Raw genomic sequence first — 27,133 nt, 5'->3', positions numbered from 1 at the left:
ATGGATCTATACAGCTAACAGTCTAATATGCTCTAGACAGCTAGCGGGCCGCGGCTAGCAGATGGGCATTCAGGGGACGTCGCGATGTAGAGGCCCATTGAGTACCCCCTTGAGCAGATTACGTTGTAGTCCAGTCGTGAATGATCGGCGGGGTTCCGTGCCTCGTACCAAAGGGGTCCGGGTATTGTAGCCCAGGAGTGGCTGATGGGCCTCTTTAGCTAGCCGGGAGAAAGGGCCTAGCATGGGCTAGTTCCAGGCTAATTGGTGCTTGCTCCGGGACTGACGTTAGCCAGTAGTCACTCGGATAGCAGCTAGCTAGCTGCGATGATCCAGGTGAAAATGTCCAGAGCTTGCAGTAGGAACCCGGGGATATGGAGAGAAAATAGGTCTGGTATGCTCTGGTTTGAGTCGCGTTGTACAAACTGACGAGAGCTTTCCGAGCTAAAGGTTAGCTGACTAGTAGCTAGTGAGCTGGCTAGCTTCTGTTGGGGGATTCCGGATTCGAGGTGAATAAAAATACTTTAGAAAAAAGACAGATCCGCACAACATTGGGTGAGGCGGGTTGCAGGAGAGTGTTTTGAAGTTGAGGTTTAGAAAAAATATAAATAAGTTATGCGAAGAAAAGGATATGTACATGGGACAAGACGAAGGACAAAGACGTCTGACTGCTACACCATCTTGGATCAAGTTTGATATTGTTAATTGTTAATCAAGCTTGATATTGTGGGGTTAGGAGGAAGAACGTACAACTGGATAAACCTTCCAAACAGGAAATCCTTTATCAGGCAGCTGCCTGGTGGATAATGGTATACCACAGGGGAGTTAGATTAGTCCTTTGTTGTTCTCAATCGTGATAAATGATGTTTACTCTTAGGTACGGCCAGATATTGGGAGGTCGTTATTTGCAGATGATGGGGCCTTATGGAAGAGGGGAAGAAATGTGCCATACATAGTCAGGAAGGTACAGGGAGCATTTGATGAGGTGGAACGGTGGGCATTAATGTGGGGATTCAGGTTCTCTGTAGAGAAAACTCAGACAGTGTTCTTTACCAGGAGGAAGGTGTGAGATGAGGTATGCTTGGAGCAACTTGGAGAGGGTGGGGGCCTTCAGGTTCCTTGGGGTAAAGGGTAGTTATTTGCTCTGATTCATGTGCAGTGTTACATTTACATTTAAGTCATTTAGCAGACGCTCTTATCCAGAGCGACTTACAAATTGGAAAGTTCATACATATTCATCCTGGTCCCCCCGAGGGGAATGAACCCACAACCCTGGCGTTGCAAGCGCCATGCTCTACCAACTGAGCCACACGGGTTAAGGCGTCTCCAGTTCTTTATATCACGTAGCAGACAAAACCTGCTTTATGAGGTACTACAAACCCATGGCAGGAGTAAACAAGTGGGTATACAGATAATATTTACATGGGTCCCAGCTCATGTGGAAGGGACGAGGCAGTTGATATACTGGCTAAACAAGCACTAAATAGTGGGGATGTTGATGTGGTAGTTTCAATGAGCAAGGCAGAGGCAAAAAGCATGATATGAACAGTGATGGTGGAGCAGTGGATAGAGATACTAAGGGCAGGCATTTATTTCAAGTTTCAGAGGAAAATTGGGGAGGGGAGAATGGCAGGAAGGGACAGGAGAGAGGAGACTATATTTACAAGATTAAGGATGGAACACAGCCAGTTGAATCAGACCTTAAATGTGATAGGAAAGCATCCAACAGGAAAATGTGATTATTGCCAGGAAACAGAGACAGTGGAGTATGTATTGATACAGTGTGGACATTATAAGCGGGAGAGGATGAGATCTAGTATGAGGGAGAAGGGGATACAGGAAATTTGTTTAAAGAGTATATGGAGTAGAACGTCATTAGATATAGTCTGAAATATGTTATCTTTTGAAGAGCAACAGGGCTGGCAGGTAGGATTTAGTTTCTCCCTGTTTCTGGTCCCACGCTCCAGTACAGTAGGTGGCGGTAATGCACCATAACGTTGGATGCCAACCATCGATAAACCCCACCGAAGAAGTCTAGCGCTGCACACCCTACGTAGCATTGCGGTCTGCTAGATTGATAATGAATTACTTCTGGCGGAACGCAAAGCGTTTGATGCATCTGGTGGACATGAGGCGTAACACATGCTGTAGTGTATCTTGGCGCCACTGGCACGTCGTCGAGCGCGCGGATTTTAGGATTTGGCTGTGTATATGTTGGTGCCTGAACGCAGTGGTTATATAGCCTACTTTTAAATGTAACGTTTCTAACCGTTGAGAACCTCGCTATCTAATGACAACATAAATACAATGTACAACGATGAACAAGGTAAACACAAATTGTAGACAAAAAATTAGACCATAATAAGCCAGCCACATCAATATCTACTAAAATAACACCTTTATTTTCACCCGTCCCGTTTGCTTTTACAGTATAACGTTACACCAAATAAGCTATTGGCTGTCTCCAGCTAACGTTAGCTTGCCTTGTGTCTTTTATTGTGGGTTGAAAACAGCTTCGATTCCATGCTACAGTGAGAATGTTACCTAGGTAGCCACCCTGGTCTCATACATAGTAGACTAGACGTAGCATAGTAAATGTAAATCCGGGATGTACAAGTTAGTATGATTTCTTAGGTTTGATATGGTTAACGTTAGCTACACAAGACAAAACGCGAACATCTAGCCGCCCAAATGTTGCTTGTTCGAATCTCATCACGGAGAACTTTAGCTAGCTAATGAGCAACTTCAACTACTTTTTTGCTCCTAACCAGAGCCACCTAGCTAATGTTAGCCACAACAAATTAGAATTTGTAACATATCATACTTTTAGAAAATTCTAATCAAGTTTTATTGGTCACATACACATATTTAGCGGATGTTATTGCTGGTGTAGCGAAATGCTTGTGTTCTAGTTCCAACAGTGCAGTAATATCTAACAATACACACATATACAAGTAAAAAGGTAATTAAGAAATGTATAAATATTAGGACGAGCAATTTCGGAGTGGCATTGACTAGAATTCGTAACATATTGTACATCTTTCAAGTTCTTAACAAGTCATACAAATTGTAATTCGTAACATTATACGAAATTGATGATGGATATCCAGAAATGAATACATACCATACTAAACGTAACATATCAAACTAAATGTGAGTTTCTCGGATTAATATGAAGTGCTCTGAGACCAGGTTGAGGCAACTAGCAAACAAATCATAACTTCCCTGCTTCCCACTTGTCCATGTGTGACTTTGTTGTATAGAGATAAGTTGGACATGGGTTATTTAGTCATACCATGGCATTATGCCATTTGAGTTGGTTACAAAGCTAACTTTTATTAGCTAAAACCTTAAACATTTTTCCACTCCAGGCACACAGACAGATGAAGGCCTTCCAGGTAGGCTAGTCTAATAAGTCTTATTTGCAGGTGTCCATGTCTGTGTACATAGCTACATGATGTTAGTTACAGCGTGGTGAGGGTGAATTCAATTCTTAAACGTCTTGGTAACTAGTTATCTAGCCTGTGATCATGACTCCGTTTCATTACATTACACGTAAGTCATTGGATGAAGGCATTTTCTGTACTGGTGAGTTTCATTAAGAGCCCAAATTCTCGGTCTGAACATTAATACGCATCGCTTGCGGTACGTTTTGGGAAGCATAAGGACCGTTTTATATCATCAAGAAATATTGTAATAATAAACAATGTTTGATACACACCTTAGGGTTAGTGTTCCCAGACAGCCATATCTCCATGTTACAGCGCGTGTTTACGGAAGACTGAGTGCTAATTAGCTATCTAGCATGCTCTGAACACCTGTGTAATGGAAGAAGGCTCCCAAAACTTGTCATTAAAAAATACTGTCGGCTGCAAAAGTGAAATCTGGTTAAAACAGTGAGTCTATATGTTGCATTTGTGAAGTTATTTTGATGTCATATGAAAGTAAAGGGCTTCATGTTTCTAGATATCACGATTGAGAATCGATGCCTGTTTAGATTGAGTATATGGCTGTTTTGGCTCCCAAAGCCAGTCTACCTCAGTAAATAACATATAAGGGCCCTGGACCTTAGGGAGTAACAGTTGGCTCTTTAAGAGTACATCTTGGGATAGCTAGTTGTAGCCAAATGACTTTCTACAAATTCTAGCTATTAGTAAAGCTAGCTGCACAGGCACATTGGCTACCTAGCAACATGACATACTTTAACATTTCTGGGCATATAATTAAGAATTACAAACTGGGTGGTTCGAGCCGTGATTGCTGATTGGCTGACAGCCATGGAATATCAGACCATGTACTATGGGTATGACATTTATTTGTAACGCTCTAATAACGTTGGTAACCAGTATCTAACAGCAATAAAGCACCTCAGGGGTTTGTGAAATATGGCCAATATACCACACCTCCTTGGGCCTTAATGCTTAATTAATATGCTAAAAAAAAAGAATTAAAGGTGGTATATGGGCAATATACCACACCTCCTTGGGCCTTAATGCTTAATTAGAATACTAGAATGGACATGAACCGTATGATAGGATAAAGGTCAGGGAGTTGGTCAACCATGGTTTACCAGTGCTGTGAAAAGATATTGTGTAAAATAATGAATTAGAAGAATTTATCTGCACTGTATGTTTGTTAGCTAGCCAGACAGTTTTAGAGGAATGATTCCATAAATTTTTTCTAATAAACTGCCAATATGCCAACATTCTATTCAAACAATGCAGTCAATTTACAGCAATACACTGGCTGAAATCAGTTGAGGATAGGACTTAGACAAGTTGTAATTGCAACAAGTACTGATATTTTATCATATAATAGCACATATAGCTTTCCAAGAACTCAACTCAAATTTAGCAGTGGTGGAAAAAGTACTCAATTGTCATACTTGAGTAAAAGTAAAGATACCTTAATAGAAAATGACTCAAGTCACCCAGTAAAATACTACTTGAGTAAAAGTATTTGGGTTTTAAGTATACTTAAGTATTAAACGTAAATGGAATTACTTAAGTACATTTCAGCATCAAGAGTAAAAGTATAAATCATTTCAAGTTCCTTATATTAAGCAAACCAGAAGGCACAATTTTTAAAAACATTTTTATTGACGGATAGCCAGGGGCACACTCCAACACTCAGACATAATTTACAAACAAAGAATTTGTGTTTATTGAGTCCGTCAGATCAGGGGCAGTAGGGATGATAAGGGATGTTCTTTTGATAAGTGTGCGAATTGGACCATTTTCTGTCACAATGTAATGAGTACTTTTGGGTGTCGGAAAATGTATGGAGTAAAAAGTACATTATTTTCTTTAGGACTGTAGTGAAGGAAAAGTAAAAGTTGCCAAAAATATAAATAGTAAAGTACAGATACCCCCCAAAACAACTTAAGTAGTACTTTAAAGTATTTTTATTTAAGTACTTTACACCACTGAAATGTAGGCATTTATGGTCTGTTTACATATATTTTAGAGGGTATTTATACAGAAAATTGGTATAAAACATATTACATAATTTTAGGTTGACAATAATGCTATTACAACATTTCAGATACACTATATGACCAAAAGTATGTGGACACCTGCTCCTCGAAAATATCATTCCAAAATCATGGGCATTAATCTGGAGTTTGTCCCCCCTTTGCTGCTATAACAGCCAACTCTTCTGGGAAGGCTTTCCACTAGATGTTGGAACTATAGGTCGACTGATTAATCGGAATGGGCGATTTAATTAGGGCCGATTTCAAGTTTTCATAACAATCGGAAATCTGTATTTTTGGACACCGATTTATTTTTATTATAATTTTTTTTTTTTACACCTTTATTTAATCTTTATTTAACTAGGCAAGTCAGTTAAGAACACATTCTTATTTTCAATGACGGCCTAGGAACGGTGGGTTAACTGCCTCGTTAAGGGGCAGAATGACAGATTTTTACCTTGTCAGCTCGGGGGATTCAATCTTGCAACCTTACAGTTAACTAGTCCAATGCTCTAACCACCTGATTACATTGCACTCCACGAGGAGACTGCCTGTTACGCGAATGCAGTAGAAGCCAAGGTAAGTTGCTAGCTAGCATTAAACTTATCTAATAAAAAAACAATCAATCAATCATAATCACTAGTTAACTACACATGGTTGATGATATTACTAGTTTATCTAGCGTGTCCTGCGTTGCATATAATCGATGCGGTGCGTATCGTTGCTCCAATGTGTACCTAACCATAAACATCAGTCTTTCTTAAAATCAATACACAGAAGTATATATTTTTAAACCTGCATATTTAGCTAAAAGAAATCCAGGTTAGCAGGCAATATTAACCAGGTGAAATTGTGTCACTTCTATTGCGTTCATTGCACGCAGAGTCAGTGTATATGCAACAGTTTGGGCCGCCAAATTTGCCAGAATTGTGCAAGGTTGTGCAATGTAACAGGAATATTTAGACTTATGGATGCCACCCGTTAGATAAAATACGGAACGGTTCCGTATTTCACTGAAAGAATAAACGTCTTGTTTTCGAGATGATAGTTTCTGGATTCGACCATATTAATGACCAAAGGCTCGTATTTCTGTGTTATGTTTTAACTAAGTCTATGATTTGATATTTGATAGAGCAGTCTGACTGAGCGGTGGTAGTCAGCAGCAGGCTCGTAAGCATTCATTCAAACAGCACTTTCGTGTGTTTTGCCAGCAGCTCTTCGCAAGCACAGCGCTGTTTATGACTTCAAGCCTATCAACTCCCGAGATTAGGCTGGTGTAACCGATGTGAAATAGCTAGCTAGTTATCGGGGTGCGCGCTAATAGTGTTTCAAACATCACTTGCTCTGAGACTTGGAGTGGTTATTCCCCTTGCTCTGCATGGGTAACGCTGCTTCGAGCCCAGGTAGGAGCGAGGAGAGGGACGGAAGCTATACTGTTACACTGGCAATACTAAAGTGCCTATAAGAACATCCAATAGTCAAAGGTTAATGAAATACAAATTGTATAGAGAGAAATAGTCCTATAATTACTATAATAACTACAACCTAAAACTTCTTACCTGGGAATATTGAAGACTCATGTTAAAAGGAACCACCAGCTTTCAAATGTTCTCATGTTCTGAGCAAGGAACTTAAACGTTAGCTTTCTTACATGGCACATATTGCACTTTTACTTTCTTCTCCAACACTTTGTTTTTGCATTATTTAAACCAAATTGAACATGTTTCATTATTTATTTGAGGCTAAATTGATTTTATTGATGTGTTAAAATAAGTGTTCATTCAGTATTGTTGTAATTGTCCTTATTACAAATAAATTTAAAAAAATCTTCCGATTAATCGGTATCGGCTTTTTTTGATCCTCCAATAATCAGTATCGGCGTTGAAAAATCATAATCAGTCGACCTCTAGTTGGAACATTGCTGTGGGGACTTGCTTCCATTCAGCCACCAGAGCATTAGTGAGGTCAGGCACTGATGTTGAGCGATTAGGCCTGGCTTGCAGTCGGCATTCTAATTCATCCCAAAGGTATTTGATGGAATTGAGGTCAGGGCTCTGTGCAAACCAGTCAAGTTCTTCCACACTGATCTCGACAAACCATTTCTGTATGGACCTCGCTTTGTGCACGGGGGCATTGTCATGCTGTAACAGGAAAGGGCCTTCCCCAAACTGTTGCCACAAAGTTGGAAGCACAGAATCGTGTAGAATGTCATTGTATGCTGTAGAGTTAATATTTCTCTTCACTGGAACTAAGGGGCCTAGCCCGACCCATGAAAAACAGCCCCAGACCATTATTCCTCCTCCACCAAACTTTACAGTTGGCACTTTGCATTGGGGCAGTTAGCCTTCTCCTGGCATCCGCAAAACCCAGATTTGACCGTCGGACTGCCAGATGGTGAAGCGTGATTCATCACTCCAGAGAATGCGTTTCCACTGCTCCAGAGTCCAATGGCGGCGAGCTTTACACCACTCCAACCGACACTTGGCATTGCGCATGGTGAACCCAGATTTGTCCGTCGGACTGCCAGATGGTGAACTGGGATTCATTTTTACACGCTTCAGCACTCAGCAGTCCCGTTCTGTGAGCTTGTGTGGCCTACCACTTTGCAGCTGGGCCGTTGATGCTCCTAGACGTTTCCACTTCACAATAACAGCACTTTCAGGTGACCGGTGCAGCTCTAGCAGTGCAGAAGCTTGAAGAACTGACTTGTTGGAAAGGTGGTATCCTATGACGGTGCCACATTGAAAGTCTCTGAGCTCTTGGGTAAGAGCCATTCTACTGCCAATGTTTTGTCAATGGAGATTGCATGGCTGTGTGCTCGATTCTATATACCTGTCAGCAACGGGTGTGGCTGAAATGGCCGAATCCACTAATTTGAAGGAGTCTCCAAATACTTTTGTATATATAGTGTATATCACATCCCTTTATTTTTTTTTTAGACTGGTTTGGATTTCTTGCTGTCATTTTTTTTTTTTTTTACCGTTATTTTACCAGGTAAGTTGACTGAGAACACGTTCTCATTTGCAGCAACGACCTGGGGAATAGTTACAGGGGAGAGGAGGGGGATGAATGAGCCAATTGTAAACTGGGGATTATTAGGTGACCGTGATGGTTGAGGGCCAGATTGGGAATTTAGCCAGGACACCGGGGTTAACACCCCTACTCTTACGATAAGTGCCATGGGATCTTTAATGACCTCAGAGAGTCAGGACACCCGTTTAACGTCCCATCCGAAAGACGGCACCCTACACAGAGCAGTGTCCCCAATCACTGCCCTGGGGCATTGGGATCTTTGTTTAGACCAGAGGAAAGAGTGCCTCCTACTGGCCCTCCAACACCACTTCCAGCAGCACCTGGTCTCCCATCCAGGGACTGACCAGGACCAACCCTGCTTAGCTTCAGAAGCAAGCCAGCAGTGGTATGCAGGGTGGTATGCTCCTGGAACTTTGAGGGTTTATGACACTACTGTTCAAAAGTTTGGGGTCCTTTTTGAAAGAAAAGCTTTTTTTTGTCCATTAAAATAACATAAAATTGATCAGAAGTACAGTGTAGACACATTTTTTATGTTGTAAATGACTATTATAGGTGGAAACGGCAGTTTTTTTTATGTAATATCAACATAGGCGTACAGAGGCCCATTATCAGAAACCATCAGTCCTGTGTTCCAATGGCACGTTGTGTTAGCTAATCCAAGTTTATCATTTTACAAGGCTAATTGATCATTAGAAAACCCTTTTGCAATTATGTCTGCACAGCTGAAAACTTGTACTTATTAAAGAAGCAATAAAACTGGCCACCGTTGAGTATCTGGAGCATCAGCATTTGTGAGTTCGATTACAGGCTCAAAATGGCCAGGAACAAAGAACTTTCTTCTGAAACTCGTCAGTATTCTTGTTCTGAGAAATGAAGGCTATTCCATGCGAGAAATTGGCAAGAAACTGAAAATCTCATACAACGCTGTGTACTACTCCCTTCACAGAACAGGGCAAACTGTCTCTAACCAGAATAGAAAGAGGAGTGGGAGGCCCCGGTGCATAACTGAGCAAGAGGACAAGTACAATAGAGTGTCACGTGTGAGGCATCTGTTTCTCAAAAGTCCTCAACTGGCAGCTTCATTAAATATTACCTGCAAAACACCAGTCTCAATGTCAACAGTGAAGAGGAAACTCCGGGATGCTGGCCTTCTAGGCAAGAGTTGCAAAGAAAAAGCCATATCTCAGACTGGCCAATAAAAATAAAAGATTAAGATGGGCAAAAGAACACAGACACTGAACAGAGGACGATTAGAAAACAGTGTTAGGGACAGACCATTCTAATTTGGAGGTGTTCGGATCACTAAAAAGAACATTCGTGAGACGCAGAAAAAAATGAAAAGATGCTGGAGGAGTGCTTGACGCCATCTGTCAAGCATGGTGGAGGCAATGTGATGGTCTGGGGATGCTTTGGTGATGGTGAAGTGGGAGATTTGTACAGGGTAAAAGAGATCTTGACGCAGGAAGGCTATCGCTCCATTTTGCAACTCCATGCCATACCCTGTGGATGGCGCTTAATTGGAGCCAATTTCCTCCTAGAACAGGACAATGACCGAAGGTACAGCTCCAACTATTTAGGGAAGAAGCTGTCAGCTGGTATTCTGTCTATAATGGAGTGGCCAGCTGTGCTACATGGAATTTGCTGTGCTACCTGGAACCAGTGCCCCTAGGAAGAAAAAATCACTCATGGAATAATTGTTGGAATGTCCCGCAGCCACAGTAGTGCAAATATGTGGTGACACAAAGAAAGGAAAAGGGACTGCTTCAAAAGTAGCTAGGATTCATAGGCCCAATCTTAAAAATACATTTTTCTGGTGCTCCTAAACCCTGTATTTTGTTATTGCTGGCAATTCTTATAATTTAAAGGGGCTTGCTGCAGTTACTACATCACTTTTTGGACTTATAAAGGAATGATGTAAACCCATTGATTATTGAAGAATATCACTTTTAAATGCCCCATGAGCTTAGTTTAACTGTCGTATCACATCAGAAGCCAAAATATACGCTTATTTTTCCAAGGTTTGTAAACAAACTAAATGTAAATAAACACTGTGTAGCCTCAAAACATGGTTCAAACTGTCATTTTGATATCATGGATGCATCCATCTGTCTATGAATTTTAGTGTGGTTACGTTTCTCCAGCCGCGTCCCTCAACCTTTTACAGAAACAGTGGCGCTGAGAATGTTTTATTGTTTCAACTGCGGATTGCCGCTTTAATACCTCAAATATTTTTATTGTGCTCCTACATCTTTCTACTTAGAGCACATTTGCTCCTTGTAAAAAATGTCACCGTAGAGCCCTGCATAATCAATAGAAATGTAGCTTATTGCTGTCTGTCAGATACTCACACATTTCTTGGCTGCAATTGAGGTATTTTGATGTTATGTTCAGCAGGTGTAGGCTAGCCTATAATATAACAGTAAGATTCTGCCCTTTGGTGTTGAAATTGTGCTGACATCATTCTGGTCCCCTCTCTCTTTATGATCCTGAATATGTGTGTGTGTGTCTCTCTCTCTCTGCCACCATACCTGCACTGCCTTCAGATGGAGAGGTAAGTAGGGTGCACAGAAAGCAGTTAAAACAGTATCTCCAAAAATATTGTTGCTATCACTGTGCCATGCCCATGATGATGAAGTGTCATCAGATTTTTTTCTCCATATGTAAGCTATTGTAAACCCTACACTCAGACATACAGTAGCACAAACCACACCATTTTAATAAGGAATCTATCCCCCTCCCTCTCCTCTCCCCCTCTCCACTTCTCCTTCCTATACAACCCTCCCTCTCCTCTCACACTCGTTCTCATCTCTCCTCTCTGTCCTCTGTTCTGTCTAGTTCTCCAGCCTGGCTATAGATGAAATGGGTAACTTAAGTATGGAGAGTTTCCTCAGGGAGTTTCCCCAGGACAGTTACAACTGTTCCTCCCACCAGGGCACAGGATCGATCTCCGAAAACTTCTGTTACTCCTCCCCTCTCCCGGAACACCGCTACCTGGCCACACCCACCAGCTGGACCTCTGACCGCCACCCACTATCCAAGAGCCCCTGGGGCTGCCTAGACCCCTACACCTCTGAGGTAATGTAGCTACGGCCTAAAGCCGAATTTATTCCTTAAGGAAGTAAACACAGAAAGACCCAATTGGCTTCACACAATTGCGACCCTGTGTAGTTGCGTCGAGATACAAATTGCGGGATTGCACATGTCTGCATATTTTTGCTACGCAAGTACGCAGAACAGCCATTTTGTGTAGGTGTGTTCTTGCGTTGCTTACTTGTGTAAGTTCACAATTAGGCTTTAGGCACAGTGTAGGGTTGCACATTTTGGAGAATATTCAGAGGTGGAAACAGTTGAAGTCAGAAGTTTACATACACTTAGGTTGGAGTCATTAAAACTCGTTTTTCAACCACTCCACAAATTTCTTGTTAACAAACTATAGTTTTGGAAAGTCGGTTAGGACATCTACTTTGTGCATGACACAATTAATTTTTCCAACAATTGTTTACAGACAGATTATTTCACTTATAATTCACTGTATCACAATTCCAGTGGGACAGAAGTTTACATACACTAAGTTGACTGTGCCTTTAAACAGCTTGGAAAATTCCAGAAAATTATGTCATGGCCTTAGAAGCGTCTGATAGGCTAATTGACATCATTTGAGTCAACTGGAGGTGTACCTGTGGATGTATTTCAAGGCCTACCTTTAAACTCAGTGCCTCTTTGCTTTACATCATCAAAATCAGAAGAAATCAGCCAAGACCTCAGAAAAAAAATTGTAGATCTCCACAAGTCTGGTTCATCCTTGGGAGCAATTTCCAAACGCCTGAAGGTACCACGTTCATCTGTACAAACAATAGTACGCATGTGTGAGCACTGTGTGCTCTTTTCAAAGGATGGATCCCAGTCGGTTCAGGGCTAATGGGATACAGGGGGTCGAGGGTGGTCTGCCGGGCATTGGGATTTACAACCCAACTCGGGATGATGAGGGCTTTTAGCGGGTGGAATAGTAGGGACCAATTGGAGGTTTACTTAGTAGAAATGCAAATATCATGGTACAGCTATATAGACACTCAATCATCATGTTACTTTTTAATGGTACGTTACAAACATATATTTTGAAAAAAATTCTTGAAAGTTGTCTCATTATGGTAAGTGGTGAAATAAGTATAGCCAGTTACAATTGTAATGGCCTAGCAGATAATAAGAAAAGACGATCAGTATTTACCTGGCTAAAAGAGAAGGAATATAATATCTATTGTTTACAGGAAACCCATTCAACAGTTTTAGATGAAGTTTTGTAGAAAAAAACTGGGGGTAGCGAAATACAGTGGGGAGAACAAGTATTTGATACACTGCTGATTTTGCAGGTTTTCCTACTTACAAAGCATGTAGAGGTCTGTCATTTTTATCGTAGGTATACTTCAACTGTGAGAGACGGAATCTAAAACAAAAATCCAGAAAATCACATTGTATGATTTTTAAGTAATTAATTTGCATTTTATTGCATGACCTAAGTATTTGATCACCTACCAACCAGTAAGAATTCCGGCTCTCACAGACCTGTTAGTTTTTCTTTAAGAAGCTCTCCTGTTCTCCACTCATTACCTGTATTAACTGCACCTGTTTGAACTCGTTACCTGCATAAAAGATACCTGTCCACACACTCAATCAAACAGACTCCAACCTCTCCACAATGGCCAAGACCAGAGGCTGTGTAAGGCATCAGGGGATACAATTGTAGACCCTGGCACAAGGCGGGATGGGCTGACAGACAATAGTCAAGCGCACTTGGTTGCGAAGCAGACTGTTTGGCGCAATAATTAGAAAAATGGAACGAAGTAATAAAGGTGACGGTTTCACAATCACCCCCTCGGTCCCGGGCTCAATGCAAAGATCTCACAAATCGTGGGACGATCATGTGATGAGGAAGGTGAGGGATCAGCCCAGAACTTACACGTCAGGAACTGGTCAATGACCTGAAGAGAGCTGGCAAACAGTCTCAAAGAAAACCATTAGTAGCACACTACGCCGTCATGGATTTAAAATGCACGCGGCACTGCAAGGAGTCCCCCTGCTCAGCCAGCAGCATGTCCAGGCCCGTCTGAATTTTGCCAAATGACCATCTGGATGATCCAGAGAGGAGGAATGGGAGGTCATGTGGTCTGATGAGACAAAAATAGAGCTTTTGGTCTAAACTCACCTCGCCGTTTGGAGGAAGAAGAAGGATGAGTACAACCACAAGAACAACCATTCACCAACCGTGGAAGCATGGAGGTGAAGACATCATTCTTGGGGATGCTTTCTGCCATAGGGGACAGGAATGACGCACGTATTGAGGGGAGGATGGATGGGGCCATGTATCGCGAAAGTCTTGCAACCAATCTCCTCCTTACCCTCAGTAAGAGCATTGACAGATGGGCTCTGTGGCCTGGGTCTTCCAGCATCGAACAACGACCCGAAACACACATGCCAGGGCAACTAAGGAGTTGGAAGCATCTCAAGTCCTGGAGTGGCATATGCCACGTCTCCAGAACCTCGAACCCAATACGGCCAAAGTATTTGGAGGGAACGAAAGTCGTATCGCCCCAGCGACAGCCCCCGAAAACCTGAAGCGAATCTGGAAGAAGGTCTATGGAGGAGTGGGCCAAAATCCCTCTGCTGCAGTGTGTGCGAAACCTGTCAAGAACTGACAGAACGTATGATCTCTGTAATTGCAATCAAAAGGTTCTGTACCAAATCATTAAATGTTCTGCTTTTCTGATGTATCAAATACTTATGTCATGCAATAAAATGCAAATTAATTACTTAAAAATCATACAATTTTAGATTCCGTCTCTCACAGTTGAAGTGTACCTATGATAAAAATTACAGACCTCTACATGTGTAGGAAAACCAGCAAAATCGGCAGTGTTTCAAATACTTGTTCTCCCCACTGTATATATATGCAAATTAATATTTAGACCATTAAATGTAGATGTTTTTTGAATTAGATATATTTACCATATCATATGGAGACAGAAACATAAACATTTGACCTTATTGTAAGTTGACATAATTGCAAATGATTAAATCCTTCCAATATAAATAAAAATAAACATTTTGTTACAATTTTAACTTTATTAAATGAGTTGACTCTTCACATGGGATGATTTCATTGAACAACAAAAGAAAGGTAATATTGATTGATCCCCAATGATCCATCACTTCTCCCAAAAACGTTTTCAACATACATCTGTAAAATGATGCTCTTAGGGTCCCACATGTACGCTGCGGCGTGTATGGGCTTCAGGCAGAAGTCTTCACGCTTTTTGATGAATTTCAGAACTGTGGTTTCCTCTGCTTGGAGCAACAGTGAAGTGGGCAGGGCAGTACGGATTTCTTATCTTACATCTGCAAGCAGTCTGAACATCAGACAGGATGGCATTGTCTCCTTCAATCCGTGCAATGGCTACTGCTATAGGTTGCAGGAGTTTCAGGCTGCATACCACTCTCTCCCGAAATGCATCATCCAGGAGGATCCTCTTGATGGGGCTGTCCATATCGGCAGACTATGATATGGCCATTTCTTGGAGAGACTCCTTCCCCTCCAGGAGACTGTCAAACATGATGACAACACCACCCCAATGGGTGTTGCTGAGCAGCTTCAATGTGGTGCTCTTATTCTTCTCACTTTGCTTGGTGAGGTAGATTGCTGCTATAACTTGATGACCCTTCACCTACCTAACCATTTCCTTGGCAGTGTATCCATTATTTTCAGTGCCATGATGTCCTTGAGGAGCAGATTCAATGCATGAGCAGCACAGCCAATAGGTGTGATGTGAGGGTAGGACTCCTCCACTTTAGACGAAGCAGCCTTCATGTTTGCAGCATTGTCTATCACCAGTGCAAATACCTTCTACGATCCAAGGTCATTGATGACTGCCTTCAGCTCATCTGCAATGTAGAGACCAGTGTGTCTGTTGTCCCTTGTGTCTGTGCTCTTGTAGAATACTGGTTGAGGGGTGGAGATGTAGTTAATTATTCCTTGCCCATGAACATTTGACCACCCATCAGAGATGATTGCAATACAGTCTTCTTTCTCTATGATTTGCTTGACCTTCACTTGAACTCTGTTGAACTCTGTATCCAGCAAAAGAGTAGATAAAGCATGTCTGGTTGGAGGGGTGTATGCTGGGTGAGGAACATTCAGAAATCTCTTCCAATACACACTGCCTGTGAGCATCAGAGGTGAATCAGTTGCATACACAGCTCGAGCAAGACATTCATCAGCCTTTCTCTGACTACGTTCCTCCATTGAGTTAAAAAAAACTTCAGATTCTAGGAGGACCATGAGCTGTTGCTATCGATAAGGTGTCTGATCCTTCATTTTCACCTCGAATAGAAGTAGAGGGACTTTTGTCAGAGGTTGCTTGTTGTGAGCACTGAGGGAACTTTATGCACTTGGCCAGATGATTCTGCATCTTTGTTGCATTCTTCACATTATTTGGCACAGTATTTGCAAATGTACACAGCTTTTCCTTCTACATTAGCTGCAGTGAAATGTCTCCACACATCAGATAGTGCCCGTGGCATTTCCCTGTAAAGATTAGAGAAAAAATTGTAAATAGAAAACCCAAATACAATGCCATGTACAGATTAACAGTTAAATTAAATAACTCCTAAAATGAAACATGTTTGGAAACAGGTGAATTAACACTCCTCAGTTAGAAGGCTCAAGCAAGCTAAACCCCACATGGTAGCAAAAACTACCTAGCAGAAATTGCTAACAAGTTAGAAATTATTTAAACACACTTTGCTGTAGGCTACTATTTACTAGTTAGCAAAAAAGCATGTATGTCATATAAAATATATTCACCTCACCCAGTATTGTAATCAAAACTTAACAGAAAGCATGTGGTCCTTGGCTCAGACAGTGTAGTAGCGTATTGTGTATACGCTACTACAGTGTATTGAATTGGGGATAGTTTAACCAAAATATGCCACAAGACTTCGAATTGCCTTGTGTATCCCACAAAAAAGGTTCACTGTTATAAGCTAACTTTTTGGTTGATAAATTTAACCTAGCGTCCCACCTGGCCAACATCTGGTGAAATTGCAGAGCGCCAAATTCAAAATACAGAAATAGTCATAATAAACTTTCATAAAAATACAAGTGTTATACATAGGCTTAAAGATTAACTTCCTGTTAATCCAGCTGCTTTGTCAGATTTCAAAAAGGCTTTACAGCGAAAGCATACCATGCGATTATCTGAGGACAGCGCCCCGCTTACAAAAGCATACAAACATTTTACAACCAAGTAAAGGAATTACAAAAGTCAGAAATGGCGATAAAATTAATCACTTACCTTTGAAGATCATCTTTTGGTTGCAGTCACAAGAGTCCCAGCTACACAATAAATGTTTGTTTTGTTCAATAAAGTCCCTCTTTATATCCAAAAACTCTGTTTTGTTGGCGCGTTTTATTCAGTAATCCACTGGCTCAAAGGCGGTCAAAACATGCAGAAAACATCATAATAGTACCGGTGAAGTTCATCAAAACATGTCAAACGATGTTTATAATTAATCCTCAGGTTGTCTATTGTCTAAATAATCTATAATATTTCAACCGGACAATAGCGTCTTCAGTAGAAAGGAAAAATAACGACGGGCGCGCAATCGGTTAAGTGCGCAAACCAGCTCTGCTTGATTCTACAGTCCACTTACAAAATGGTCTCATTCTTCTTCATTTTTCAGATAACAAGCCTGAAACAATGTTTAAAGACTGTTGACATCTGGTGGAAGACATAGGAACTGCAATCTGGATCCTAACCATTTAGATACTCTATAGGCATTCAATAGAAAAGAACCCACAAAAAAATCCCACTTCCTGGATGGATTTTCCTCAGGTTTTCGCCTGCCATATCAGTTCTGTTATACTCACAGACATTATTTTAACAGTTTTGGAAACTTTAGTGTTTTCTATACAAATCTATTTTGCCACATGCCACATGAGGGAGGAGGATGTCTTCCCTGTAATGCACAGTGTTGAGATTGCCTGCAATGACAACAAGCTCAGTCCGATGATGCTGTGACACACCGCCCCAGACCATGAAGGACCCTCCACCTCCAATTCGATCCTGCTTCAGAGTACAGACCTCGGTGTAATGCTCATTCCTTCGATTATAAATGCAAAATCGACCATCACCCCTGGTGAGACAAAACCGCGACTCGTCAGTGAAGAGCACTTTTTGCCAGTCCTGTCTGGTCCAGTGACGGTGAGTTTGTGCCCATAGTCGACGTTGTTGCCGGTGATGTCTGGTGAGGACCTGCCTTACAACAGGCCTACACGCCCTCAGTCCAGCCTGTTGCGGACAGTCTGAGCACTGATGGAGGGATTGTGCATTCCTGGTGTAACTCGGGCAGTTGTTGTTGCCATCCTGTACCTGTCCCGTAGGTGTGATGTTCGGATGTACCCATCCTGTACAGGTGTTGTTACACGTGGTCTGCCACTGCAAGGACGATCAGCTGTCTGTCCTGTCCCTGTAGCGCTGTAAATGGCGTCTCACAGAATGGACATCGCAATTTATTGCCCTGGCCACATCTGCAGTCCTCATGCCTCCTTGCAGCATGCCTAAGGCACGTTCACCCAGATGAGCAGGGACCCTGGGCATCTTTCTTTTGGTGTTTTTCAGAGTCAGTAGAAAGGCCTCTTTAGTGCCCTAAGTTTTCAGAACTGTGACCTTAATTGCCTACCCTCTGTAAGCTGTTAGTGTCTTAACGACCGTTCTACAGGTGCATGTTCATTAATTGTTTATGTTTCATTGAACAAGCATGGGAAACAGTGTTAAAACCCTTTACAATGAAGATCAGTGAAGTTATTTTGAGTTTTACGAATAATCTTTGAAAGACGGGGTCCTGAAAAAGGGACGTTTTCTTTGTTTGCTGAGTTTATTTTATGCATGCAGTGAGTACAGTATATTCTCTTTTTTGCGAATAGTGAGTTACAGTATAATCTGTTTGTCTTTGCTTTATGTTGGTTTGTCATGTGGTCAACCCCTGCAGGACCAGGACAGGGAGTATGTAGGCTTTGCTACTCTGCCCAACCAGGTACACAGGAAGTCAGTGAAGAAGGGATTTGAGTTCACTCTGATGGTGGTAGGTGAGGACAGGGGAAGGGCTGTCAGGGAATTGTAGTTTGTTCACTTTCATGACAATGCTTCCACTGCTAAATTAGAAGTATTTAGCATGGATATGATCAGGGTCCTTCGGCTAAGCAGGATCTCTTGCGCTCCATCTCCCTCATTCTCTTCATCATTCTCTCCCTCCCTCTTTCTCTAGGAGAGTCTGGTCTGGGTAAATCTACACTAGTCAACAGTCTGTTCCTTACAGACCTCTACAAGGACAGGAAGGTGCTGAATGCAGAGGGTGAGAGTGTGATTTCTCAATGGGGGTCCATTACTGTTGCTATTGTACTTCTGCAACATCAAGTTGTATCCTGTGGAGTGGTTTGTCTCTACTGTACCTACCCAACCCTGATCTACAAGATTGATTTTATACAACCTCTGATCTTCTGTGTATGCCTGTGAATGTGTGTGTTTTTGTGTGTGTGTGTGTGTGTGTGTGTGTGTGCGCGCGCATCTGTGTGTTGTCCAGAGAGGCTGGCTCAGACTGTGGGCATCACTAAGAACACAGTGTGCATCGAGGAGAAGGGAGTGAAGCTCAAACTCAACGTAGTGGACACACAAGGCTATGGAGATGCTATCAATAATACAGACAGGTATATAGGTATTCACCGGTACATGTAGAGTCATAAAGACGCTAAATAGTAATAAGCTTAGCCTAGTCTCAAAATGACAGTCCTCCCCAGAGCCATTGTGCGCGCTTGTGAATGTGTGTCATGGGAGCTGTACTTACACACACTTCTGTCCTGTGTGTGTGTGTGCTGCTGTAGCTATAAGTGTGTGTCCGACTACATTGACCATCAGTTTGAACAGTACCGCAGGGATGAATTCGGCCTGAACAGAAAGAACATCCAGGATAACAGAGTCCACTGCTGCCTCTACTTCATCTCTCCCTTCGGACATGGGTACCATACTACACACACTCATACTACACACTCAACCTATACAAACGTTACACACTGTGTGTCTGTGTGTGTGTTGTCAGTCTGCGGCCATTGGATGTAGAGTTTATGAGGGCTCTGCAGGACAAAGTCAACATCATCCCTGTTGTGGCCAAATCTGATAGTCTCACTTATGATGAGGTCAAGAAGAAGAAGAGCAGGGTAAATAAAATAGTTTTCCAGACCCTAGTTAGTGACATGTCTCAAGCTATCACCTTTCCCACCAATTGTTTATTTCACCGTGCAGATATTTTACCTTTATTACACATTTTCACTCTAAAATAGAAGCCAGAGGTTTTTGCCTGTAAACCTAACTCCCTCCCTTTCCCCCTTCCTCCTGCTCCTTCTCACTCTCTTACCCACTATCTCCCCCTCACTCCCCCTCTCTCTCGCTTCCCCTCTCCCTCCCCCTTTCTTGCCTTCTATATCTCCCCTTCCCCCTACCCCGCTCCCCTATCCCTTGTATTCTCCCTCCCTTTTTCTCTACTTAACTCTCCCCCTCCCTCCCCCTTCTTCCTCCCCCATACAGATCCTAAGTGAGATAGATAAGTACAGGTTAAAGATCTACCAGTTACCAGACTGTGACTCTGATGAGGACGAGGAGTTCAGGAGGCAGGACATGGAGCTCAAGGTGAAAACGAACAGACAGACGGATGATGATGACAATAATAACAGTTTTGTCAGCAAAATGTTGGTTAAAACCATTTGAATTCAATCACTTTTTGACAGCACACCCTTTGATTTGAACAAAACCTTCCATACATATTTGCCCATTGTAGAAGTGCTCTGAAATTGACTTTTTGGACCTGTATGCCAAAACATTCAAGAGATAAAGGTGCTCAAAGTTTACCCATTTTGTATCCCCCACCGTACAATGAGACATCCATTTCCTCATCACTGGAAAAGATAAATGGTTGAGATTTATATAATTTAAAAGCCTCCAAACGGGGTTGTCAAACTTTTATAATTTCTTTAAAATATATTTGTTATTTTTAACGTCAATTATCAAAAAGATTCTAATCTCTGATTTCTTTCAAATTCAAATATCAAATTTTATTGGTTGCTTACACATTTAGCAATGTTATTGCGGGTGTCGTGAAATGCTTGTGTCCCTAGCTCCAACACTGCAGTAAAATCTAACAATACACACATATAAAAAGTAAAATAATGAAGAAATATTAGGACAAGCAATGTCAGTCGTGTGTGTGTGTTGTTATATATATATATATATATTGTTAGGTTCTGAACAAACCGAGTAAAAACTCAGACGTCTAGAAAAAGCTAAAACCGTGTTTATTCAACCCACTGGGTGCTTCTGCTGCGAACACAACATACAAGTCACAAAATAACATATTTATACCATCTGACTAGGCAGTCACCTTCTTGTATGTGTAAGAGGAACAGACTGAGAATTGTTCCTCTAACTTGTATTGTCATGGCCCTGCCTAAATCTAGGACCCTCATGGGTATGGAAGTGTGTGAATATGGGATAGGACTGTAGTCAGATAGTCTTCAGGGTGGACCCCTATGGCCCCCCTCCCAGCAGTCTGTTGACTTATCTTGAGTTGAGTTCCACATCCCTCATTGTCCTAGTTCCACAGCAGCTGGCCTGCCTTATCAGGAACTGAAACAAGACTGCTACCGTTTGCCTCCTTCCTTTAGAAATATTAATATTCCGCAATAACATGTTTAAACAGAATATGAACTTTCTGCACTTCCCCTTGTCTCACTCAATAACTTTCTATACACAAAGTTCTAATTCACCCTTCATTGACCTCCAACATATACAGTACCAGTCAAACGTTTTGACACACCTACTTATTCAATGGTTTTTATTTTTATTATTTTCTACATTTGTAGAATAATAGTGAAGACCATCAACTATGAAATAACACATATGGAATCATATAGTAACCAATAAAGTTTTAAACAAAATCAAAATATATTTCAGATTCTTCAAAGTTGCCACCCTTTTCCTTGATGATAGCTTCGCACACTCTTGGCATTCTCTCAACCAGCTTCATGAGGTAGTCACCTGGAATGCATTTCAATTAGCAATCAGAGAGGCAACAAAAATAACCCTGAAGGAGCTGCAAAGATCCACAGCGGAGATTGGATTATCTGTTCATAGGACCACTTTAAGCCGTACACTCCACAGAACTGGGCTTTACGGAAGAGTGGCCATAAAAAAGCCATTGCTTAAAGACAAAAATAAGCAAACACGTTTGGTGTTCTCCAACAGGCATGTGGGAGACTCCCCAAACATATGGAAGAAGGTACTCCGGTCAGATGAGACTAAAATGTAGCTTTTTGGCCATCAAGGAAAATGCTAATGTCTGGCACAAACCCAATACCTCTCATCACCCCGAGAACACCATCCCCACAGTGAATTATGGTGGTGGCAGCATCTTGCTGTGGGGATGTTTTTCATCGGCGGGGACTGGGAAACTGGTCAATTGAAGGAATGATGGATGGCGCTAAATACAGGGAAATTCTTGAGGGTTGAGACTGGAACGGAGGTTCACCTTCCAGCAGGACAATGACCCTAAGCATACTGCTAAAGCAACACTTGAGTGGTTTAAGGAGAAACATTTAAATGTCTTGGAATGGCCTTGTCAAAGCCCAGACCTCAATCTAATTGAGAATCTGTGGTATGACTTAAAGATTGCTGTACACCAGCAGAACCCATCCAACTTGCTGGAGCAGTTTTGCCGTGAAGAATGGGCGAATTGACAATTTTTAGGGCCTTCCTCTGACACCGCCTGGTGTAGGGGTCCTGGATGGCAGGCAGCTTAGCCTCAGTGATGTACTGGCTTGCACATACTACCCTCTGTAGTGCCTTGCGGTTGGAGGCCGAGCAATTGCCGTACCAGGCAGTGATGCAACCAGTCAGGATGCTCTCAATGTTGCAGCTGTAGAATCTTTTGAGGACCCATGTCAAATCTTTTCAGTCTCCTGAGGGGGAATAGGTTTTGTCGTGCCTTCTTCACGACTGTCTTGGTGTGTTTGGACCATTCTAGTTTGTTGGTGATGTCGACACCAAGGAACTTGAAGCTCTCAACCTGCTCTACTACAGCCCCGTCGATGAGAATGGGGGCGTGCTCACTTCCAGTCAGATGCGAATGTATTTTAATTATATCCAAGCTTTCGGTCAATCGACCTTCATCAGAGCATAACTCCACAAACAAAAGTGGGACAGGTAAGGCCACACAGTGAGCCAGAGGTAATTGCAAACACCTGTAATCTAAAGTATCCACAAGGTGTCATTACAGGATAGAACAGAACATGATATGGATTTCTACTAGAACAAAAACACATCTACACAGGGAATGTGGTGTTAGTATAAGGAACCCATACTCTCAAAGAGAGAAAAAAAGGCAAAAGACAAGAAGGAAAACATACTTTTGTATATAGTGTTGTATGTGGACACATTCAAATATAGAACCAGGAGAAATCTAGAAAATAACTAGATAAAGGTAACCTGTCGAGGAAGAATTGGGCCACTAGGGCCGTCATGAATACAGGACACCCTAATAACGGGGAGGGTGTGTGTAAGATGATGACAATAGGAATTATAACTTGACCCTCGTATAAAAAATCTTCAAAAGAGTTCTCTCTGCCAGAGTTTACTGTCGTCGTCTCAGATTGATGACACTTCCACCTTCTCAATGCCCTTTAAGTGTAGAGAAGACGCTGAGCACTGTACAAATTGACAAGCATTGGTCATTTTCATCCTGGTGTCTTTATAGAACTCTTATGTTCACTTATTCTCTATTTCAAGCTTCTGGATGTCTTGCCCACGTACATGTTATCACAAACAGCGTAGGATGTAAGTCACATTTTATTATGGCCTTTAACGCTGTGTTTTTCCAGACCTAGGGTGTCGGAACGCTGAGGTGTTGTATTGGTGTTGCACTGAGCTCAATTGCCACAGGGGTAGTTTGTGGAGGGTTTGTTTAGAACCCGTGTTGAGGCTGGCACGGACTAGTCAACTGAAAATTGGGGTCCCGTTTGTAGATGAATAAAGGGGATCCTTGAATTCCTGTGCTGGGTCTGAGGTGAGCATATGCCAGTGAATGTAGAAATGCAAGTAACAAACAACTCAGAAGTTTGAACTTTTTTTTGTATATCCTAGCGAGGTTTAGAGAGCGCAATTCGGTATGCCTCTTCCAAACACGGAGTGGAGTAACCCCTGTCCAGCAAACATTGTTTCATGTTGACAGCTTTATCAATATAGTCCTCTGTCGAATGACGCACATGTTTGAGCCTACAGAACTGGCTCTTGGGCACTAGGATGAGCGCTACTTGCTAGGAGAAATGTGTTTGTCAGTCTCTTCTGATATAGAGTGGTGATAAGTTCCCCATTAGCAACCTCGATCCACATGTCCAAGAAATTGACCCGCTTATGGTCATATTCAATAGAGACTTCAGGTCAGTGTTCCTATTGTTCAAAAAGGAAGTGAACTCAGTCTTGTTCAGTGCCAATCCACACAGAATTTCAGCAATATACCTAAACCATTGGAGGATCTTGGAGAAGTAAGGGTTTCTGGTCTCATCACAGAAACGTTTGCTCAAAATGGCTCACGTATAAATGAGCATAATTAGGGGCAAAGGTGGAGCCCATAGCAACTCTACTAACAAAGGAAAAAGTGTTTTTCAAAGGTTAAAGTAGTTGAGCTTGTGAACTAGAGAAGCCAGTTCACAGATAAATTCACTAGGTGGTGACATTTCTTCGTGACGGTCCTGTTGGTAATATCCCAGTGCATCTAGGCCTTTTTCATGAGAGATTCCTGTAGAGGATCTCTAGATCAAATGTAGCCAATAAGTTGTCAGGGAAGTTAGACAGTTCTGATATATTGTTAATCACATCTGTGGAATCTTAGACGAATGCTGGGAGTTTTTGCACAATCGGCTTAATGAAGGAATCAACAAAGTTGGCGAGTGGCTTCAGAAGAGAGTCAATACTGGCAATTTTGGGTCTGCCCTTAGGTTTGTATAAGCTCTTATGGATCTTAGGTAGCATATGACAGGTATGACAAGGAATTTGCATTGAAGGTAGTCAAATTCATGTTTAGAGATCCAGTTCTGATCAACAGCAAATCAACAGCAAATAGTTGGTTATCTTTGTCTGGGAGTCCGATGTAGGGTCAGTTCTGAATTTCCTATAGAAATGTTCATCAGGCTGGTGATAATCTTCTGCCTTATATTGTGAATGACTATAGCCCCTCCTTTATCGGCAGGTTTAATGACAATCCAAGTTCCTGAATAGCTAGTCTTTCCTCTCGGCTCACATTCTTTGGGGAATAAGTCAGTTTGGAATGAAAAATGTAAAACATTCTGTTCCACAATTCTACAGAAGGTGTGAATGGAAGGATTTGATACTTGAGGCATAAATATACTCTTGGGTTTGTACACAGAGATATTGGCCCTTTGTGCATCATTGGAGTCATTAGACTTGCCAAACATATGCCTAAATTAGATTTTTTTTTTTAAGCTAAAAAAGATCACTCTTTATCTCAAAAGAGTTTGTTTCATGTGGGGACAAAAGGGAGGCCTTTGCTTAAAGCAGACGCCTGATGTGTAGTAAGTACCTTATCAGATAAGTTGATTACAGCGTCCTCGCCGGTTGGTGGGTGAGGGGTGTACCAGCTAAATTGCAGTGGTCTGAAGGAACAGGTCAATTCCGACTTATTTCTATGCTTGAAATGACACCCACGCTTTATTCAAGAGTATGTTGTCCCAACCGATGGCGGACACAACACAAAAGCTTCAGATGTGAAATAGGGTCTAAGCTACCACATATGCGAATGACAATCTGAGTTGACACGTTTTTAGATAATTGACATTAAAGGTTTAAAAATGTTTTATTTTTTATAATTATATAATAAAATAGTTTGACAACACTGTAAGCTTTTAAATGAAATCAAACTCAACCGTTTATCTTTTCCAGTAATAAGACATTGTCTCGTAAGGTATGCAAAATGGGTGAACTTTGAGGCCCTTTATCTCCTAAATGTTTTTGCATTCAGGTCAAAAAAGTCCCTTTTTGACCTACTCTTCCATGGGCAAACATGTAAGGAAAGTTTTGTTTAAATCAAAAGGGATGCTATCAATAACAACAACAAAAAATCTAATCCGTTCAAATGGATTTACCCTGCTGCTAAATGAGGAAGTGTGTTCTATAAGTTTCTGTCTATCATTCTCTGTCAGAGGAGCGTTCCGTTTGCAGTGATTGGCAGTAACATGGTGGTGGATGTTAATGGTCGGCGGATCCGCGCCCGTCTCTACCCCTGGGGAGTGGTGGAAGGTGCAGAATAAATACAGACACACACACGAACATGCACACTCACACACCTTGTAAGTGAACTTGAGATAAATGTACTGTACACTCCATTTAAGTTTATTGCAGTTCACTGTTGTCTTGTTGTGCTGTCAGTGGAGAACCCATATCACAGTGACTTTGTCCACCTGAGGAACATGTTGGTGAGGACTCATATGCAGGACCTGAAGGACATGACCCATGACACACACTACGAGAGTTACAGAGCACAGTAGCTGTGCAAGAGCCAATGCATTGATGTGGTAGGGAGACACACGCGAAAGAGATTTGTCCTTGTGCTTATGATTTTGGTCTTTTTTTTTTGTTGATTGATGAAATAATATTGATCGTATTAAATAAGTTATTAATTGAATAGAATAATACTTTATTGCCAATATGTAAAATCTCCATTAACTTCATTCTCTTTTAGGATTATGACTTCTGCCACACTACAATCTAATCCGGGAGGCCTTTGGTGTAAAACAAAAGAAACAAAACACTGCTTTCACTATTACTGGAATAAAGTCACAAGCTAAATGTAGTATCGGTTTCACTTTTTGATACTGTGTGTACAGTATACTGTGTCAGTTTAGTTTGTTTTCAATCTTTCTCATTCTATTGTGCTAGATGACAAGACAAAATGCTTTTGACTTCAGTGAGGAATGCATACACTACTGGTCAAAAGTTTTAGAACACCTACTCATTCAAGGGTTTTTCTTTATTTTGAAATTTTTATTTTTACATTCTACATTGTAGAATAATAGTGAAGACATCAAAACTATGAAATAACACATATGTAATCATGTCGTAACCAAATCAAAAAAATATTTTATAATTAAGATTATTCAAAGTAGCCACCCTTTGCCTTGATGACAGCTTTGCACACTCTTGGCATTCTCTCAACCAGCTTCATGAGGTAGTCACCTGGAATGCATTTCAAATAACAGGTGTGCCTTGTTAAATGTTCATTTGGGGTATTTCTTTCCTTAATGCCAGTCAGTTGTGTTGTGACAAGGTAGGGTGGTATACAGAAGATAGCCCTATTTGGTAAAAGACCAAGTCCATATTATGGCAAAACAGCTCGAATAAGCAAAGAGAAACGACAGTCCATTACTTTAAGACATGAAAGATCAAGTTAATACGAAATAAGCTGATTGCATGTTATTATGAGAGAGAGCCTTTATTATGCTGAAATGTTAGCATAGGGTAC

At 41.5% G+C, this 27,133-nt stretch overlaps 1 protein-coding gene across 1 annotated transcript; it reads left to right on the top strand.

Moving 5' to 3' along the window:
* The first annotated feature begins 2,314 nt into the window (after positions 1-2,314).
* On the top strand, positions 2,315-26,413 carry LOC111950984 (septin-4-like). The gene is made up of 11 exons (XM_023968926.1): positions 2,315-2,323; positions 11,339-11,578; positions 18,545-18,641; positions 18,821-18,907; positions 19,136-19,259; positions 19,434-19,568; positions 19,649-19,766; positions 20,134-20,235; positions 25,815-25,911; positions 26,041-26,186; positions 26,354-26,413. Exons 1-10 carry the CDS (start codon positions 2,315-2,317, stop codon positions 26,157-26,159), a joined length of 1,128 nt encoding a protein of 375 aa, XP_023824694.1. The 3' UTR covers positions 26,160-26,186; positions 26,354-26,413.
* The last annotated feature ends 720 nt before the right edge of the window (positions 26,414-27,133 follow it).

This window comes from Salvelinus sp. IW2-2015, linkage group LG23 (genome assembly GCF_002910315.2).
Source record: "Salvelinus sp. IW2-2015 linkage group LG23, ASM291031v2, whole genome shotgun sequence".
Classification (NCBI taxonomy): Eukaryota; Metazoa; Chordata; class Actinopteri; order Salmoniformes; family Salmonidae; genus Salvelinus; species Salvelinus sp. IW2-2015.
This window is presented reverse-complemented; position numbering and strand designations above follow the sequence as displayed.

Excerpts from the sequence above, each read along its gene's own strand:
- LOC111950984 (XM_023968926.1), top strand. Across the intron at positions 11,579-18,544 it reads TAGACCCCTACACCTCTGAG|GACCAGGACAGGGAGTATGT; the intron begins GTAATGTAGCTA and ends CAACCCCTGCAG. Across the intron at positions 20,236-25,814 it reads GGCAGGACATGGAGCTCAAG|AGGAGCGTTCCGTTTGCAGT; the intron begins GTGAAAACGAAC and ends ATTCTCTGTCAG.